The following is a 21,092-nucleotide window of genomic DNA, read 5'->3' on the forward strand; positions in this document are numbered from 1 at the left end:
ACTGGACAACTGAACACAGGAGAGTCACAAAGTTGTCAAACATTAATATATATATATTATATATATATGTATGCAATTGATTTAAATTAGAAAATATTTTACAAGGCATATATTTATCTATGTATACTATTAGGTTTATTAGACAAAAGATAAAATACAAATGATCATATAAAATATAGATTTTTAATAAAATGTTTAAAAATTACTACATATTTTTTCATGAAAATATTTGCCTTATATCATTTGTAAATCTGAATGGTTTTAGTTTCAACATAATAGTATGAAATTCTTTTCTCCTTCTGCATGCATTTTAACATTATATATATACATTAACTTGAATTATTAATTTCTGGTACTTAGAGTCAATGTCCAGTACACAAGTGGAAATAGTAACAGAATTATATCATTCTTCATCAATTAACATGAGGTGTAATAGCCTATAAATTGCTGTTGTAAGGCTTCAGCATTGATGATATACTCACATGTAATGCCACTGCTCAGTAGATGTTACTGCCACCCGGCTGGACGAGTTACAGATGTTGAAGCCCAACATGTGACTGTACATTCAATAAACCAGGAGCATCATCTGCTGCCTAAATGAAGCATGTTAATATGTCCAAACTCCACTAGTCCAGAAGACAAACTCTTCCTATGTCTCCTTCCAGAGTGTTTGAAGGAATGAACGCATAGAGAGAGAGAGGACCAGAGCGATGGGCGTTAGATTTATTGCACCGGTGAGTCTTGTAAGTCCCCTTTGCTGTTCACTGCAAACTGGAATAGACAGCAGGCGTTACAGCAGAGAAAATTAGTGCGCACTGCACACTTGTCTGTGTGTGTGTGTGTGTGTGTGTCTGCTGCACATGACTGCCAAAGTGTATACCAGACTGACAAACCACACACACACACACACACACACACACACTTCTAGAAACGCACAGGCAGACACCTTCATTGGAAAGAGGCTGGTATGCTGGTCTCTCTCTCTCTCTCTCTCTCTCTCAACACTCAACACAGGTTTGGCCAGGAGGGGCAGCATTTGACGAATAATCACCCAATGATCTCTAATCTGAACTTTTGATTACAATGGTACATATTTGATACGCTCTTTGTGCATGTAAACAATCTGCAAAGTTACAAAGCACAAAGTCAGCACAAAAGAAAACACTTGCCTTAAACGCCTCGTATACGTCGCCTTGTAACACATTACTGTGACCCGCCTTAAAGTTTTAAGGCTTTGAACCTGATGCTCGCCGCTTATGGTTAGGGGCGTTACTTTTCCGATACACGCTCTAAGTGATTGACCAATCAGAGCAGACTGGGTTTTAGAGAAACTAGTATTCAGACAGAGGGTGAAAACAGGTGCTGCAACTATGAATATGAAACAAAATGTGGTTTTGAACATTTAATAATGTAGACCTATTCTAGTAGACTCCCTGCACAAAATGATGAACCTGTAAATGAGCATATTATGGTCTCTTTAATTTTTGTGTTTATTACTTAAGATCTTATCCATATACTGGGTCCTTTTAACGTATGAAGCAAATCCCGAAAACTCCTGAAACTGATACTGATACAACACCAAAAAATATATGCTGCATTATGTTGAACGTCTTTTACTTTGCATGGAAATTGTGTGTGAGAGTTCGGATGAACATTATAGCTTATAACGGAGACCATGAGACCCTCCCCTCCTAAAACATGGGTGAAGAAAGTAAACAGCTTTGGCTGACCACTGTCCCAAGAGATTATGACCATAACCTCAGTGAAATCAAGCCTGTGGGTGGGTCTGCTCGCCTCCTAAGCAAACGTAATGGTCAAGGTGGTTTTCGGGGAGCCCACAAAATAGTACCGCTTCATTTATAGGCCTCGGGGCAAGAGGTTCACAACATAACTAATGCTCATCAACTACAAATTAGTTCTGTGCGACACTAAAATATTCCATATATTTCCATGTTTATGAGGCAGTGCGTACATTGGAAAATACACTGACTTGCACAACCACTCAAAAGTTTGGGTTTTTTAAAAAGAAATTAATACTTTTATTCAGCAAGGATTCATTAAATTGATCAAAAGTGACAGTAAAGTCATTTATAATGTTACACAAATGTTCTATTTCAAATAAATGCTGTTCTTTTTTAGCTTTCTATTCATCCAAGAATCCTGAAAAAAAGTTTTCCACAAAAAATAAATTAAGCAAAACAACTGTTTTCAACATTGATCATAATCAGAAATGTTTCTTGAGCAGCAAATCAGGATATTAGAATGATTTCTGAAGGATCATGTAACAAATGTGAATAAAGTACTTAAAAAATAAATAATAATATTGTAATAATGTAATAATATTTCACAACATTACAGTTTTTACTGTATTTTTAATCAAATAAATGCAGTGGTGAGCATGAGAGACTTCTCACTGACCCCAAACATTTAGTGTTCATCACACAAATGTCTTTAAAAAAAACTTTAAATATGTGCAGTTTGGACTACTTTTATGATTTGAGTCTATATACACTGTCATGAATAGCAACAAGAACTTTGTAAAGATTCTTCAGAAACAGGAAAAATACCAGCATAAAAGTTTGGAAAATGGGGGGGCAGTGGCAGAAACTATGACAGAATTAGCATTTTCAGTTTTTTTTGTAGACTGAACAATTGACACCTTTGGCTTTGAACACACTATATTTCTATAATTTGTATGTAATTCTCATTTGTCATATAAAATATGATGAAATATGAAATAAACCCAATGCGCAGCCGCAGACTCAAAAACCCATAGACAAAAATGTGTCTTGATTAGAAGAACCTCAAGTGCTGTAAAAGATCCTTCATGTTCATTCTTTCTTCTTAGTGGCCTTAAACTACTGAGAAATGTTTTGTTCTTTATTTCTAGTCAGTGACAGCATCGTCTAGCAATGTTCAAAAGGGCTTGACTCATCCGCACTAATGTCAAAAGCCCTGCGTTTTTTTTTTTATTAGAAATTGTTTAACTGTCATGGCTTGAGTTTCCTTTCCGCTTCCAGCGAACTCCTGTTTTGTTCTCGTGTTTGTTTGTTTTATCATGTAACCTTGCGGGAACACATGACACGATTTCTTCCATTCGACCAGCACAAAAAAATAGTTCCAGCGGGCCGCGGCACAGCAGCGCTCCAGATTTAATCACGAGGCGAAAGTGAATTCTGCTACCGAGGAGAGTCTCAGATTTTTTTGCGGTCTTCTCCGTGAAATTGTTAAACGAAGAAAACATGTCATTTAACACCTTGTCAGTTCCCCCATCGACCACTGGCACTTGACCTTCTCAGCACTTGGACAAACTTTGATATGACACCCGTAGTCAAACGCCACTCTTGAGTGAATCGTGGGACATTAGAGAAACATGCGAGCCAGCCACCCAGTATGCCATCAGACTGTGAGATTATTAAGACTGATGTCCCCAGCGAGGCCAATATTTTTTGTTCTACTGCAGAGCGTCGGCAATTTATCATCCAAACATCCCACAGGTTTGTGTTGTGTAGGTACTTTTGGATCTAGTCCGGCGGGTTTGATTCGGTGCCAGAAAAAACATGGCCGCCTTGCCAACAGGCCGTTTAGAGCTCGAGTTGTGAAAGCTTGTCTGAGGGTTCCAGTAAATCCTTCTTCTAGCAGGTAAGAAGTTTGGAAAGCGACGAGGCAGCTCCCCAAACCCCCCCAACACACCTCCCACCGCTGATCTCCACAAGCACAGCTTCATTTAGGTCACTATTGTTCGACTTGCGTGTTATTTCATTCATTTATGCTCACATTGCATCGATATACGAAGGCACCTTGAGGACTTCTTCATGAAAAGAGTATTCACAGAAACTGTATTTAAATATTCAGCACTAGGGGCCGCGGAAAGGACACGCGTGTGTTCTCAATAAAAACTATAGGTGAAACTTGTCAAAGTCAAACCTGATGTGTTCCTGAGCTCACAAAGCATACAAAGGACCTTTCACTTGCGAAACGCTTTGTATCAGCTTTTATTGCATGATTTCAATTTCAATTTGAATAATGTATACAACTATACATTGGTACCATTTTACAGTCTCAAACTATATTTAGTGTATGCAAAGTTTTCTAGATATAATTTGTTACCTTTGTTTTAAAAAAAAAAAAAAAAAAAAAAAAATACAGCAAAAAATGTAATAAATTCATTAATTAGACAAAGACCAACACTTAAAAAAAATACATTTTGAACAATACTTTTAAATATATACATACAATAGCTATATATATATATATACACACACACAAACTTTTATGTTATGCGATTAATCAATTTGACAGTACTAATGTATATGTAATCTAATAATATATATGTAATTCCTATAAGTAAACAAAGTGGCCTTTAATAAATATATATTATTTAATATATGTGTCTGTCTGTATATATATATATATATATATATATATATATATGTATATGTATATGTATATATATATATATATATATATGTGTGTGTGTGTTTATTTCTTCTCAAAGGCAATTCAAAACTGTACTATATACACATATATACTATATACATACATAGGTGCATACCAAGCTCTGCATAATAGACAATAAAGGCAATCTCAGAGATGAAGGTGAATGCTTTCATGTTGTCGAGCAGGTGCCATCCCATGTGGTCTGTCAACATTTCAGCGGTCAGCAAACCGCCTACAAAAACATGTTTCGATTTTATCTAATCGTCTGGAGGGAAAGCCCTTCCAGTAAATGCTTGGTTGGTTTAGCCCTCCACCATCCAGCCATACATAAAATATACAAATATTTACTGCATAATGGAGGTGAATGGGAGGTGTCCTTCTAAAGACCCACACGTATCCCAGAATCCCGTGCGGCGGGGCAGATGAGTGATACGCCACGGCTAAAATGCACGCATGAAAAAGTGCTGTGTTCGCGCTGGAACAACGGGGACCGGAAGGTGAACTGCTGAGGGGCTTCTTCAGATTTTGGGGATCATACATCATGGGTCTCAATGCCTGTTGACCTCAGTCCACTGAGCTGAAGGTGTGTGTGTGTGTGGGGGGGGGTTAGGAGAAGGCACACCAAGGCTGTGTGTGCCGCCACACAGTAAGGCCTTTTGCTGGCTGCCATGGCGATGGCGACCGCAGAATTGCCATGTTTACTTAAAAGCTAGTGCATAAGAGAACAGCAGACCACCGGCAGACGCCACCCGCCGGCACTGGGCAAGGGCTACGGCTCATCTTTGTTGAAAATGGCTCGGGAACCTGCTGCCTGCACAGGGCCAACCTAAATTTAGCAACAAACTGAAAAACCCTCCTCATTCTTAAAAAGCTGTTTAAGTTTCCAGAGCGAGAGGGTTCAGTGAGGGACAGGAATGGTCTGAGAGACTCGTTCTGTCTCGTTGCAGGTGGCGATCGAGCGCTTCGGTCCACGGGCTCGGTCAAGACTTGCGATTGTGCTTCCTGCGATGTAATATCACATAAAACATGTCAACGCGAGGTTAAACGTGCAGCAGGGTCAGAATCTGACTGGCCCACTGGGTAAATTTAAAAGTGATATAAAAATAGCACCTGTTTTGTTTGCCATTATTTTTGGTGTGATTTAGAGCAGTGTGTGAATTATATAATACGTTTCTGAGGGACCAAATTTTTTGTTGTCGAAAGTCATTTTCGTTGTGCATCAACCATAATTTCAGTATCCCTTACCTAAATGTCACCTTTTCACCCTATGGACACCACATGTACACGGGCCCTAGTGAGAAATACCGGTAAATCCATTCTGGCAATGAGAGATTGCAGGTAAATGGACTTGTTGATGATATGTGTGAACAAAGCAAGATTACAGGCATGACCACCTGCTTTGAGAGAAATTATCCACCCTCTTTTTAACGTAAGAGCAGGCGAGGCCATTGTAACTTGAATGTGTCGAGGCTTAAAGTCTCATCTGCTTGATATAGAGTGCATTAGTGCAATGCATTAGCATTTTTTCATGAATTTTTCCCATAGGGAATTTAAAGTCCCCCTGTAGTCAATAATTGTATCCCTTAAAACTCATCTTTGATCAGCAAAATTACATATTTAAGCATTTTTTTCCCCGTGAGAAATAATTCTTCATGCCCTAAAATATCTTGAATGTAACTCGACACCCTTGCCTCATTTAGTATACGCGGTTCTATGAATATGCAAATGAGCCCCGCCTCCACTCACTCACTCAGCTCAGAGATCCTCTTGTTGACAATCACATGTTGATCTGATTGGTTACAAGGTAGTCTGTGACGTCAGAAACACCAGCGATTTCAAACCGTGTTTTTGGTTCACTGCAGTTTTAATAAGAAAATACTCAGCAATGGTGTTGACATGAATTTGCACATGGTTTGTCTTAAAGCATATTAAAAATAGCACATAGACATAACATAGGGGGACTTTAATGCGATCCTACTCTGTGTATTTGCTGTTGCTCCTCAGGATCACAGAGTTTGTGCATCTTTTTGGTGAAAATGCACCTCTCTAATTTGTAATATAACTTTTGAAGTGACTAAAACTCTGTCCTGTAGGTCTATATATGATATGTAGATTTAAATTGGTTTATTATATGTACAATTAAGACACAAAATCGATTGTTTTGGTTTCCTTTGGAAGCACGCTAATACGGGGTCCACAATTGGCTTTCACAAAATACAGTTATACTAAGCAGTTGAGGATTATTCCTGTAATAATGGGGTATTGAAACACCCAGCCAAACTCAATTCATGTTAACTTCCCTGTGTGGGCCAGACCTGTGCATTGGGACATTAGCTGGATTTCTCTTCAGGTGCTTGGGTAATTGTGCTTGGCATAAACTGCCGGTTCTTTGTGTCGGCTCGCGTGAATAGGATCCTCAAGGTGGAATTCCTGTGCTAACATGGGGAAGTCACAATATACACGGTCATATGACCAGACGGCCCCCACGGATTGGTTCGGTGGAAAACGTCCAGCCTGCACACGGTAGGTGGGCGTGGGTGGCGACTTTGCCCTTGTGCCCACTCAAGGCCTCATAAAAACACCTGACAGTTCGTATTGCCTTTGAGTACAACCCAGTATTGACACGAGCTGACCTCCGTCAACACCAGCCAAACAAAACAGCAAAAATTCACATAATAATTGAACAAATAAATGGAGAACTTGTTTGGCACGCCGTTCATAAAGAGCTGGACTGGCAGGCTTCGGGAAAAGGAGTCTCACTTTCTCTGTAGTGAGAGTTGACATCGAGGTGTGTGTCCTATAAGCACAGTTTGGACTGTCAACAGGGGAAATATACTGTACTAGGTTTTTCCAAGCCAGGACAAATCCATTCAGTGCCTGTGAAAAGCTGCCTCTCAATCAGCGCCACACCAAGGGCCTGATTCTAATTAGCCATGAATACAAACCTTTGAGACGCTGCTTGTTGTACGCTGGTGAAGAGTAACGTCTGTGTGTCTTTTCGTGCTCTACACAGAGGCGGTGATACATTGTTACTACAGCATCAAAGACCCTGTTACTTTACACCTGGTGTTAAGATGCGTTTTGGTCGATCGGATCACGAGTGGACGAGGGAGACATTCCCGTTTACACCTGGTGTTTTAATCCGTCTCTTTTGTCCACTTTCAACCACTTCTGTCCTGATTTCTTCGAGGGGAGGGTTTATGGGTGAGTAAATGTATGGGCTTTATCAATTCTTTCGATCTAATGGATGAAACTCGTGTAATTTGCATATGAACGTGACCAGAGACGACGGAAACACACACAGAGAGAATCAGCTTTAGTTTCTGCTCTGACAGACACAAGACCAGCCGAACGCTGTGAGTGTGTGTTAGAAATCAGGAATGGAGAGAGAACATTGTGCTTGGTACATTTTTCATCTTCAAATCAAACTTGTGTCTTCAGTCGACAGATTAAATCCCATCTGGCTCGAGCTCTTCCCATAATGTCACTCATTAGATCAGTAGACGGAGAGAAGATGGTATTTTGTGTCTGTTTGACCACATGAGCGTTTACACTACGAAAGCAATCCGGTCGAATGTGTTTTCAACTCCCTCTGGAAGTGTCGAAAGTAGACGAGCTCAAAACGTTTTAGACCCCGTTTACACTTTTATTTAGTGTCGTCCACTTGCGATCCGATCGACCGAAACACATCTTAATACCAGGAGTAAACAGGGCAAAAACACTCTCACATCTCTTTTGTTTAATTGCAGTTGATAATTGCAACTGTCCGTATGTAATTGTAATGCACAGTTAAAAAGCTCACGTTTTTGAAACATTCGATCACAAACGGACAAACAGTCCCGCCTCAGCACTGGTTGAGTCAGTGTTGCTGTGTTGGGCTGGTCGAGATGCTCAAACAAACAGAGCAATGTTTTGAAAGCACCACAGAGCCACGGTGTTTACACTTTTGTGGCAAAATCAGCCTACAAATGGCTTACTTATAGTTGTCTATGCAAATTAACAGAGAAATACCACACACTTCACCTTTAAGAAAAGATCAGATCTCAAACATTTTGAAAATACCTCTCAAATACTTTCGCAGAGAAGGCGTTTTATGTTAAAATATGGTTATAAGCCACAAACCATATGAAATTTTCAGCTTTTACATATGCTGACAGAGGTTGTGTGATGGACAGACTAAACTGCGTGCTGAAAAGTCTCTCAGTCAGTACTTGGACTATAGAGAAGTTTAGTTTTAAGTGTAAGCTGCGAGTTTTTTGCATTTTTGCAACATGCAGTTAAACCCCTGCCAACGCAACGTTTATCAAACGACAAATGCAATATTCAAGATAATCATATTTTGATCAGTGAAACCTAATAACATGTTGACATTAGACGTGCAAAATGTGACTGACTGCCATCTCGCAGATGCTGTTACTTCAGAGTTCACAATGCATAAGCATTCTCATATTCCATCATTAAACAAAAATGTACAGTAAATACAATTCGAAGATTGTTTGATTTGGAAAACGCACACGCTTGGACAGTTTATACGTTTGAACATGTCATCACCCTGCTACAGTTTACACTGCATTCCTTTTTCAAAACCACTTTTATACACCCCGATGTTGATAATTGCCTAGTTTCTCTCAGATCCCTTTCCTGAGGGCACCACTGTTATGCTTTAAAAGACACTTTTATGTGGTGCTTGGCCGGAGGACTGTTTTCTGTATAAATGAAATACAATAAAGACAGAAAGGGTGTTTCTTAAGAGCTCAACATTTTCAAAGTTTCCCTCTCTGCTTTTCACTGGCAGAGCTCTCTTGGAAAAGCTTTAACTGAAGATTAAGCGTTAAAATCTGTGTGGTTTTGGGCACCGTTGCCGTAATTCAGCTATATCCCAGAAACATAAGCGCGGGGCGAAATCACCAGCTCTCGCGACGGAGATCCAGGGTGCCCGACCTAAACCACACCGAGCTGGAATCCAGGAAGACCAGACAGTGGTCAAAACCAACACATACATCCACACCCGCACACAAGCTCATGTTCATTATGCGCGTGGAGACCGTGAACCTGAGATGAGTGGAAAGGAGCCCAGGATCAGTCCAAGAGATATTTGGACAAAGAATTAAAAAAAAAAAGATCCGATTGGAAACTCCTGAAGAAAACTCCACATTTAATCTTTTTTTCCCCTTTTGTTCAAAGTTTTACTCGTATCACCCATTCAGGGTGTGTTCACACTAGTTCGGTTCGCTTGGTCCGGACCAAAAAAACATTTAGTCCTGGTCCGCTTAGTGTTCACATTGGCATTTTAACACTAAACCTAAAGGCATAGGGATGTGTTCACAATCTGATTGGTCGACTTTTATGACGTATATTTTTGCGACTGAACTTACCGAACATCCAAAACAATAATTTATTAATATTATTAGTCAAATTTCACATCCATAAGTGTGAGTTTTCTAACAAAAAGCCACTTTTTTCTACAATTCAATCTAGTACTAATAGAAAAAGCTATCCACTGCTCATTTATGAACTGTCTTTAAAATCTTTGACTGATATAATGGTCTTGTATTTTTTTATATATATATATGTGTTTTCTTTGCGCCCCTGGCTCTAAAGTTGTATGTTGTATCATTCTGTTGTTTAAAGCAAAAAAAAAAAAAAGAATAAATTAAAAAAGAATAAATCAAAAAATTACACGGAACGACATGAAAATCATTAAAAAAAAACCCATCCAAACCAATGCTGTGTTCTGGGATAAATGCACTTGTTGTATGTGTATAGCTACATGGTATTTTGTCCAGCTGAGAACTTGTGAAGAGCTTATAAAATGTTCTTTTTAGTTCTTTTAAAAATGTCCCGTTTTTGGTTCGTTTACATGTCTTTGGTCCGTGTTGCGTTCAAATTTCAGTCGATCCGCACAAGAGGTTGTTTGGAAGTGGAGTGAGACTCATCTTTCAGCGTCACGGTCCGTGTGTTTTGATGCACCAGGACTGAGATGGCAGCATTCACACTTATTCAAATGAACCGCACCAACAGCAATCGCACTAGGGTTTTAATCCAACCAAACATGCCAAGTGTGAAAACACCCTTAATGTCAATTAAAGATCAAATGAAAAAAAATATATATATGGTGATTTTATTCATTATTAAGTGATTGCATCTTTTAGAAGGCTTAGTCAGCTGCAAAGGAATATTATTTTAGATGCAGAGCAAGCGTTTTGACAAAAAATAAGATTTCTTATTCTTTAGAATAATGTGCCGTGTTCGCAGGAGCATGCATTATAAGAAAGTAAATACGATCAATTTTGATTTCATGTTGACTTTAAGATTTTAGACTTAAGACTATTATTGGCTTCACATGTGCATTTCATCTGTGTTTACTTTACAGTGCTGTATACTTTGTACTTCTCCATGTGTGTCATACATACCACAAGACCAGATTTGTACCGGATTTGCTGCTAAATACGGTTCATTTGACCTTATGCGTCTGTCCTGTTACTGTAGAGCCTGGTCTAATAAGGCTTATGCTGCCATCTTTAGGTAGGATGTTATGCTGTAATTCCTCTATATTGAGTTAATCTTCCTACATAGCATGATTTAGTCTTACCGTGTACATTTTAGTCTAACGTTTGAATGTTTCTAAGGGAAAATATAACAAATACAGTGGTATTCAATAAAATCATTAAAGATTTCACAGCAAAAAGACACGAGCTGAACTACTGAAAATACTAAAAGCCCCTTTTATAGCTAAAAAGAGTTTCAACTATCAATCAAGAGGAAGAAAGGCATTTAGAAGCAAAACTTTTCAGCAGTTTATATCATTTTCAGGTCTTAGAAACACAATTCTGTACGCTTTATAGGGTTTACACTCCTCCATGCTTACAAAATACCATTTAATACCATGATGTTTTAACAGTAAATCTGAATAATGACCATATTCGTGTGCCATGGTATTTTTTTAAGATACCCCTCCCCCATTTTGTATTAGTCTTTTATTATGAAATACAACCCTGTCAAAATCCCCACCTACGGTTTCAGTTGAACTAAACTCATAATAATGTTCCAATCTTAATTTTTTACAGGCCTTTCAACCGAGTTTACACAGTTTATTGTAAAGAAACCTGCTGTAAATTCAAGTGTGTGTTGCAGACGGACACCATATGCTGCAGCTGTCGCTCTGTGTCGGCCTCTTTGTTTTGGACCAGCGTCTGTCACTCTTCCTTCTCGACCAATAGGAGAACGCCTTACTTAACCCATTCGACCAATGAGCGTTGAGCTTTGTTGTACTGTGCCAGTTCCGAGGCGCGCGCGCACGATAGCCGTCGAGAGCTATTTCTACTTTTACCCGCCTTCGCAAAACCGCTAAATTGCGTATTTTAGCAGAGTTGTTTTTATTTATCCACAAGATTCGATGTTCAAACTTCCAAAAAAATCAATTTTTGGATGTAACAGACAGCTGTGTTTGTCGTAAAACCCCTAGGAGGACATTCAAACGGAAGGCGCGAGCCGGTTTGACGGTTGTCAGCGCGAGGCATCATTTACTTTCATTTATTCTCGTGCGGGGGCGTAACGTTACACAAGTTACCGCTACACTTTTAAAACAGGAAAATAAGTAATTACAATTGCATTTTGGTAGTAAAACCCGTGTTTCATACTGTACTCTGGTAAAGATAATAAGCATGGCGCAATTTCACGAGGATCCGGCGCTGCTCACTAAAGAGAAACTGAAGAGCGAGTTACTGGCCAATAATGTTCCTCTACCGAGCGCTGACAGCAAGAAAGACGTCTATGTTCAGCTGTACCTGAAGAACCTGACCGTGCTCAACAAGAAGAGCCTCTCTCCTGCCGCTCAGGACACTTTCTCCAGTGATGAGGAGATGACAGCGCCGCTGGTGTCCGACAGAAGCCGCTCGGGGAGGGTGAGCTCTCAAAACATTAGTCTTTAGGCAGAGATGGGCATAAATACATGGAAATGTATATAAAATACAAAATACTGTGTGAAAAAATGTATTTAAATACAAAATACTGTGTGAAAAAATATATTTAAAAAATACTGTGTGAAAAAATATATTTAAATACAAAATACTGTGTGAAAAAATTTATTTAAATTCAAAATAGTGTGACATTTTTTATTTAAATTCAAAATACTGTGTGAAAAAATGTATTTAAATTCAAAATACTGTGTGAAAACTTTTAAATACAAAATACTGTGAAAAAAGATATTTAAAAAAAACTGAGTGAAAAAATATATTTAAATACAAAATACTGTGATTTTTTTTTATTTTTTTTTAAATACAAAATACTGTGTGAAAAAATATATTTAAATACAAAATACTGTGTGATTTTTTTTATTTAAATACAAAATACTGTGTGAAAAAATATATTTAAAAAATATATTTAAATACAAAATACTGTGTGAAACAATGTATTTAAATAATAGAAAATACTGTATGAAAAAAAATATTTAAAAAATACTGTGTGAAAAAAATATATTTAAATACAAAATACTGTGTGAAAAAAATTATTTAAATATAGAAATACAGTATTTTGTATTTTGAAAAATACATGTGAAATTGGCCATCCAGTGCAGGTATAGGTCACAGTGAATGAAGAAACTACACAGGCCTTTCTTTCTTTCTTTCTGGCAATTACAAATAACCTTATGCAAAATAGCAGCCATTCATATAGGCCACTTATTTCTGGTTACAATGTTAGTCTATTACTTGTGGTGAACACTATTAAAAAATTCATACTGTATGTAAAACTGTGGGAACCTTTTCTCGATATGACCAAAACCTCAATTTTACTTCACAGTAACAATATCATGGTTTCACAATTCTCAATATCAGTTTTGATTCCGCAGCATAAACTGAATTTTCAAACTCTTTTGAATGTTTTTTGCAGGTAGTCCAATGCTTTTTAAGTAATTTTATGTTTATTTTATGTAAAGTTTATTTGTTTCTATAAGTTTATTAAAATTAGAAAGTGTATCTAAAATTTTAAATTTGAATTAATTTAGATTCATTTGACAATATTTACCCCTTTTTTATTTATTTTTATTTTTATGTACAAGATGTTTGTGGAGTATCATTCATCAGTGCTGCTTTTCCCACTCCAGCGTTCCAATAATTCCTGCCCACTAAAAGCTGCACGGATAAATTTGCTTACCCCACAAATAGGCCCATTTATGTAAACGATTTAGAAAAAGTTCCATCAATCGCTATATGTAGTGTCCTATCACCCAGCCCTAACACGCAGTAATGCTTTACACACATCTGACAAGCTAGTTTATTAGATAAAAATCAACAACCGGTCAAGACTGATTGGCTTACGCTATTTTCCCACATGTCTGTGCTCTTTTATTCTTTCATGTTAACTGAAGTGAATAATGCACTATTTTAACTTCAGGTAGAATTGATCATGACATTCTCACCTTATTAAAAAAAGAAAAGAAAAAAATCGCTGACCCAATGCTGAGCTAGTGAATGTCTGAACTAGTTGATGCACAAAATCAGTACCCTGATAAAGAGGTTGACTGGCAAAAAGTATTTTATGTATTTTAAAAAATACTCATCTTATATTAACCCTTTAGAACCTGAAGCTAAAATAGGTGTTTTTCACATAATTAGATTTTTTTTTTGACTGTAAAATTCTAAAACAATGTGCTATCTTCATGTGCAAGGTGTCATCTTTTTCAGAAAAAGATAAGCTTTCAACAAATTACAGTTATTGACCATTATTGTGTGTGGTGAGTTTGTAAATAGAATTTAAATAGACAAAAATAAAAAAAAACAAGAATAAATTTACTGATTTTTATTTAGAAAAAAAACTGACAAAAAATCACGAACGAAAGAAACTAACACTTTAAAGTTGAAAAATGAACTATATAAGTCTTTTTTGTGACATTGGGTTGCACGGTTTTCATTTAGGACACTTTTTTTCATACACGCACACATACAAATGCACGCATTCACAGGCACGCACACATACACATGCTACATGCTTAGATGCGTGGAAGAGTAACAGCCATCCGCCTCCCAAATTACATTAAAAATCATCCCAATCCCCTCTTCTGCTTCTTTCGCCATGTATTTGTTCGTTTCTTTTATTATTTTATGCAATCCAAAACACTCTAACCTGCCGCGCGTCGTATCTCTCTTTCAAATCCTTCCATCCCGCGCTGATGTCATTTGCAGACGGAAAGTGTGACATTACCGTAATAAGCCGTATATTGCCGAAAAGTGCATGATGTCTACTTTCAAGAACTATTTGAATTATATTGATAGTGCAAACGGTTGAGGAATTAAAGTGACATGAATACAGCTTGGTTGGCTGTGTCGTCGACGACACATCCGGTTTTAAAGGGTTAAATGTATTTAAATACAAATTACATTTGATTTTTTCCAAAAGGCTTTAAAATACAAAATAGTATTTTAAATACATGTATCTGATATACTGCCCATCCCTGGTCTTAGGATAATCAAAAGCATGCATTAACACAGATTAGCATGCTTGTTCATAATTATGATGGATGCTGGAGCAGATGGGAATCATTATATATATGATACAATTATTATAATCCTATATAAAATTAAATGTGATCATGCTTATAATTAGAGAATTTACAAATGCTGGTTTTCACAATAAAATATGCATTTTGCATTTTTTTTATTGTTTTATTTGTCTAAATAAAATATTTCGCCTGTATTTATAATTGCTTTTTGATCCAGTGATCATTTCATACTAGTCTACCATAATAAAACATGCTTTCTAAAAAATGTTAACAACAATAATATTTAATAATCGATATAAACTATGATGTAGGTACAAATAAAACGATGTTTCCTTAACCTCCAGAAAGCCACAAGAAAGACAGACAGAGTTCGGGCTGAGGAGAACGACTTTTTGGGACTGACTGATGAAGAGTTGAAGGTTCAGCTTCTGAAGTATGGAGTCAATACAGGACCAATTGTTGGTTAGTATTGAGGTTTTCCACAGCCTGATTGTGTTTGTGGATATTAATCGGCCAATATGAATGTCCTATATTATGTGTAGGTTTGCATTGTATCCTCACATGTCTGATTCTGCATCTCAGCAACTACGCGTAAGGTGTACGAGAAGAAACTCCAGCAGTTCCTGGAGCATCCGCCGCTGGAGAATGAACCTGAACCCGAGACCAAGATCCCAGAGGCCATCACCATCAAAGCAGACGGAAACCAGAACGGCAACACGCATTCGGCTGAAGATCAGTACAGCGACAAAGAAGAAGGTAAAGCAGGGATAATCAAGTCAAGTATCCAAATATCCAGTCGAGCGTGTGCACGTTCAAGTATATTGCATGTGATCAGACTCATCCAGACAAGTACCTTTTCTGTATCAAACATTTAGTTTTAAAGTTAAATATTTATGGTCATTTGTGACCCTGGATCACAAAACCAGTCTCAAGTCGCACGGGTATATTTGTGGCAATAGCCAATAATACATTGTATGGGTCAAAATGATCGATTTTATGCCAAAAATCATTAGGATATTAAGTAAAGATCATGTTCCATGAAGATATTTTGTACATTTCCTACTGTAAATATGTAAAACATTTATTTTTGTGAGTGACTGCAGCACAATCATGAACATAAATGGAGAACTTTAAAGGTGATTTTCTCAATGTTTATATTTTTTTGCACCCTCAGATTCCTTAGTTTAATATTGTCCTATCCTAACAAACCATACATCAATGGAAATATTAGTTATTCAGCTTTTTCGTGATGTATAAACCTCAATTTAAAAAAATGTACCCATGTGACTGGTTTTTTGTGGTCGAGGGTCACATATTAAGTCTCCTTTTCACCAATTTTGCTTTGCATTTGATTGTCAGAAATTGCTCCAACACCTGAGCCGGTTCCTGTAGTGACGAAGCCGGTCCGGAGCCGAGGAAAGACTCCAGTCACCACCAGGACCAGCAGCAGACAGCGCTCTAAAGTAAAGCCTGCACTGGAAAAATACAGTTAGCATCACAATAGAGTCATCAGGCCTCGGTTTCTGGTGCAAAATCTCTTACTATCAGAGTTTTCCTCTATTCAGCAGGTGGTGGAGGAGACGGCATCAGCCACTGAGGAAGCATCCGTGGACGGAGGAGATATTCTGAAGGAAATCTTCCCCAATGAACCGGCCACACCAACCGGAATAATGTGAGTATGAAGATGTGTCGTCCTGAGTGAAGGAGGTTTCATTTCACACATTTTTGTTACTAATAAAATAATTTATTAATTTATTTAATCTAGTTGCTAAGGCAACATTTCTTATTTTAATTTATTTTAACTGGATTTAGTAAAGTTTAAATTTAGGTTACACTTTATTTTAAGGTGACGTAGTTACATTGTACTTAATACAATACTCAAATAAGTAATTAACTACATGTACTTACTATAGAGTTGCGGTTTGGGTTTAGTGTTACTTGTAATTATGCTTAATTTACTGTTATTACTATAGTAAGTACATGTAGTAATGTGTAACTACGTCACCTTAAAATAAAGTGTTAATAAAACTACAACTGAATTGAAACTTGATATAAAAAAAGCTATATTTAAAAATAAAATAAAAAACAATAAAAAAAAGCCCAAAACTATTAAAAATGACAAATAAAAGCACAACAAAATTATGGAAACTAACTAAATTAACTAAAATTGACATGAATACAAAATATGACTATAAAAACTGATATTAATAATCTATAATAGTATCTCAATAATACTAAAATAACCCTGATATAGAATTGTGCAACTGTTTTAAGATTTACCACAAAAAAAATGTATCTTTCTTCTATATAACCCTGACATGTTTGATTATATGTGACTTGTTTATATGTTATACTTGTTTCTCTCTCTCTCTATAATAATAATAATTAATAATTACAATAAATTAAGAAGATACATAGCTATAAAATGTTATAAATATTAGGGCTGCACGATTTGCGATAACATTATTTAATATTGCGATGACGATATGACTTGCGATAAATATTCAAATGTGAATGTTAGCTATACTGTTCCCATGTCTTAGTGCTTTAATAGGTTCTTGGCGTGATAGGTCAAACGTTTATTACCTGCCTGGTTCAGATTGCACGATTTTAGCGCGATTTTGGCACGATCCGTTTGACGTAGGGTGTCGTGGGGATTCGTAAACGACAACGGGCGTTGGGACGCAAGATTCGATTGCGTCATCTCGTATAGTGTGTCATAGTGGGCGACAACCTACGTCGCGTCTGCGATGCTTCACAACAGAAAGATTAGCATGTTTAATTTTTTAACGGTCCTCCACGACGGGTTCCGTCAAGAGTGAGTGAGTATGTGAGCGAGAGTGTGTGTGCGCGCCAGTGTCTGTGTGCGCGAGTGAGTGAGTGAGCGAGGGACTCAGTGTGTGTGTGTGTGTGTGTGCATGCGTGCGTGCGAGTGTGTGTGTGTGTGCGAGTGAGTGAGCGAGCGAGGGACTCAGTGTGTGTGTGTGTGTGCGCGCGAGTGAGCGTGTGTGTGTGTGTGTGCGTGCGAGTAACGGCACGCGATGACTGGTTGGAAAGCAACGTGTAGTCTGACATGTTTCTTGTCCACAACACGACAAGATTTTAGGAGTCAAAATCGTGTAATCTGACACCATGACTATCGTAACACACAAAAATCTTGTAATCTGAACCAGGCATTCATTATTCATCGTGTCAGGCTGTCGGTTGCGATGTGTTCATCGCGCGAGTTCATATCGCGATGACGATGAAAATTCGATGTATCGTTCAGCCCTAATAAATATTAAATAAATTGTTTATTTCATGAAAAATGCAATCAGTGCTTTAATTAAACCCACATTTGTTATCTGTCCGATCAGGGCCACATGTCGGAGGCCGATCCACGGTGCGGCCGGGCGTCCGGTGAAGCCGCTGAACCTCTGGTCCGAGGAGTCGCTCCTCCAGCAGAACATTTACACCACGACTAAATCCTCCGTCACAGACGTTCGCAGTGCAGCACCCGCCGCTCCCGCCGCTCGTCCCACTCCTCGCCGCTGGTTCTCTTTCTGGCTGAAGCTTCTGGTGGTCATCGCACTGGCTGCGTCTCTGTACTACGCCTTCCAGAACGTCACCGCCGATCAGATCGACTCCTGCCAGTTCTATGTCCAGGACAATCTGATCACACCCATCATCAATTACATTAACCCGGAATACCAGCCAGGAGGTGACGACAGCGAGTGAGCGGCAAACCCGTCGAGCTGCTTCAGCATGCATCTACCGTCAGACTTATTTTTTAGTCCTTTAAGGAGCAACGCATCGGCAGGGTTTGGCGAGGGGGGGAGGGGGGGGGGTTCTGGTTATTTCAGTTTGACCTAGCAGTCACATCTGAATAGACTTGTTTCAAGTAGTCTTTAAACTCTGTGTGCATCGTGTGTTTTGATCTTGCTTTGTGATTTTACGGTTTTTGTAGCATTCGAGACGACGTAGACGAGTGTAGTGTTCATTCATGATCGCTAGCAGTGAATCATTCGCCGTTCAGAATCACACGACGAGAGTTTAGGACTCGCCTGCGTGTTTCTTCAAGTGCCAAGATGCGGCCAACACAAGCACAATTCGGTTTCACACACACACACACACACACACACACACACACACACACACACACACACACACACACACACACACACACACATCACGGCTAGAAGGAAAAGCTTCAAGCTGAATGTCTGCAAAAAAAAAAAAAAAAATCTACGTTTTCCTGAATAAACCTGGTGAAGTTTATTTTTAGCGTGACTGAATCTGACATTAGGAAGTGTTGCTAATGAGACCAGAGTGAGAAAATTGTGTTCTTGAATAGTAGGTTGTGTCTCAGAAGGAAAGATCTGGGTCATATTTCACCACAAATGAGTGAAAAATCTCATTTTCATTACTATAGTGCAAAAATGTAATAATTAGTGTTACTGTTAAACAAAAAAAAAATTTAATTACTATAATATTTTGAATTAATTTAATAAATTAATTGATTGATGTAATTCATGTCTGAGCACAATAATTATCTTTACTTAAAATTGGCATAAATTTAATTCAGTTTAAGTACAGCCACAGTGTGTGTACTTAGTTTACATTACAATAATGATTACATTTAGATACATAATTATTATTGGCTATACAGTAATGAGAATCTATGAATGTGCTTAACTGAAAAAATTTTTTTTGATAAATGTTGATTTTGTGGTGAAATATGACTTTAATATAGTAAGCTTGACGGTTTTCGTGAGATTCATCCCGTAGCTAACGATTTTTTAGCACTGAAATGTCCAAGCTAACTGAACTACCAGCTCAGATAATGTCTGGTTTTAGAACTAGACTTTTTAGATTGATATTTGTTTTTTTGTTTTTTTATCCAAAGCTTGAAAGAAAATGTGATCTTATATGAAAGTCTTGTGTAGTAAATAACGCTTCACTTCTGGTTAAGAGGCAGTTTATTTTATTTTTTTATAGGTAATGGTGGCTTTGTTAAACGTGTTTGTGATGTTTTCATAATGTGATGTGGCATTGTAGCCAATATTAAAACCCATAATGAGAATCGAGTCCGCCGACACTTGCCTGCTATTGACTGTAATCGGACGTCTGTGATTCATCTGACTAAACTCAATTCATTTCTTATCTGTGATTTTTAAAAACAAAGCTATTGTCGTCTGGACCTATGTACTAAGTATATATTCATTTCATTCAAAACAATACATTTGTGATGCATCTTAATGTGCAGGGGTTTGTTTTTATATTTTGCTACTCAGTTTAATCACATTTTAACTGCAATATTTTTCTAACGTCTTCTCTGAAATTAAAAGCTTTTTTTTTAAATGCAGTGGGTTACTTTTAAATAAATGTACATATACTGACTCCACTAACCACTAACTAACATCTTAGTTTTGTACTGCTCTGTCAAATGCAGTGAATGGTATACAAGTCCAATTTGCACTTTGTATATTTAGGCAGCTATTTGTGGAAAACTGGGCATACGGAATGATTTGAATATTTATCCTGGATTCAATACAAATCTGTTGTGAAATAAAAGAAAACCATTGAGATCCCAGAGGTGACCTTTCCTTGTATGTATACAGCAAGGTCAGTTCAGTGACTGACACACACATGACATTCCAGAAATTGTTTTAAACCAGGAATGTTTCCATTTTTACAGGAGGTTTGACCTTCAGACACATCATTGCACACAGGAACTAGCGAACAATATAATCAATAATTGACATAAATATGTCTCAAAGACATCAGACGGTGACTTTGAGATGAGAGGAATCTCTTGCGTAATGCTCTCCGGAAAAGCCCCGCCCCTCGTTTTTTGACCTGTCTTGGTCGAGCGAAATCTACTATGGCGAAGGCTTGGCTCGTGAATATTAATTACGTAATGTGACGTTATCCAGTTGGCCGGGCTGATTGGCTCAGACGCAGGTAGGTACTTTTTGGTGTTTCATTGTATTAAAAAAGATTACAAAAACAACAAAACAAAAAGTAAAATGTGTCACGTGTCAATCATACTTAATAATATTACAGTCTCTAATAGCTTTTATATTTTTGCATAACATTAGTTTTGTTTAAAATATTTACGAAACACTAAGTTTCTTTGAGTAAAGTAATCAGATTTCTTTATGTATGTGAAATT

General features: G+C 37.6%; 1 protein-coding gene across 2 annotated transcripts; it reads left to right on the forward strand.

Moving 5' to 3' along the window:
* Nucleotides 1-11,684: 11,684 nt before the first annotated feature.
* tmpob (thymopoietin b) lies at nucleotides 11,685-19,379 on the forward strand. Of its 2 annotated transcripts, none has more exons than XM_084398010.1 (6): nucleotides 11,685-12,344; nucleotides 15,283-15,400; nucleotides 15,521-15,694; nucleotides 16,298-16,401; nucleotides 16,504-16,610; nucleotides 18,295-19,379. In XM_084398010.1, the coding sequence occupies exons 1-6, from the start codon at nucleotides 12,105-12,107 to the stop codon at nucleotides 18,653-18,655; spliced, it is 1,104 nt and encodes a 367-aa protein (XP_084254136.1). In that variant the 5' UTR covers nucleotides 11,685-12,104; the 3' UTR covers nucleotides 18,656-19,379. The 2 variants fall into 2 exon arrangements, with proteins under 2 accessions (XP_084254136.1, XP_084254137.1); XM_084398011.1 differs by having other exon boundaries at nucleotides 11,709-12,344; nucleotides 16,507-16,610; nucleotides 18,295-19,144.
* The last annotated feature ends 1,713 nt before the right edge of the window (nucleotides 19,380-21,092 follow it).

This window comes from Rutilus rutilus, assembly GCF_951802725.1.
Source record: "Rutilus rutilus genome assembly, chromosome: 23".
Taxonomy (NCBI): domain Eukaryota; kingdom Metazoa; phylum Chordata; class Actinopteri; order Cypriniformes; family Leuciscidae; genus Rutilus; species Rutilus rutilus.

Excerpts from the sequence above, each read along its gene's own strand:
- tmpob (XM_084398010.1), top strand. The coding sequence starts at position 12,105 with ATGGCGCAATTTCACGAGGATCCGGCGCTGCTCACTAAAGAGAAACTG. Across the intron at positions 12,345-15,282 it reads ACAGAAGCCGCTCGGGGAGG|AAAGCCACAAGAAAGACAGA; the intron begins GTGAGCTCTCAA and ends CTTAACCTCCAG. Across the intron at positions 15,695-16,297 it reads GTACAGCGACAAAGAAGAAG|AAATTGCTCCAACACCTGAG; the intron begins GTAAAGCAGGGA and ends TTTGATTGTCAG.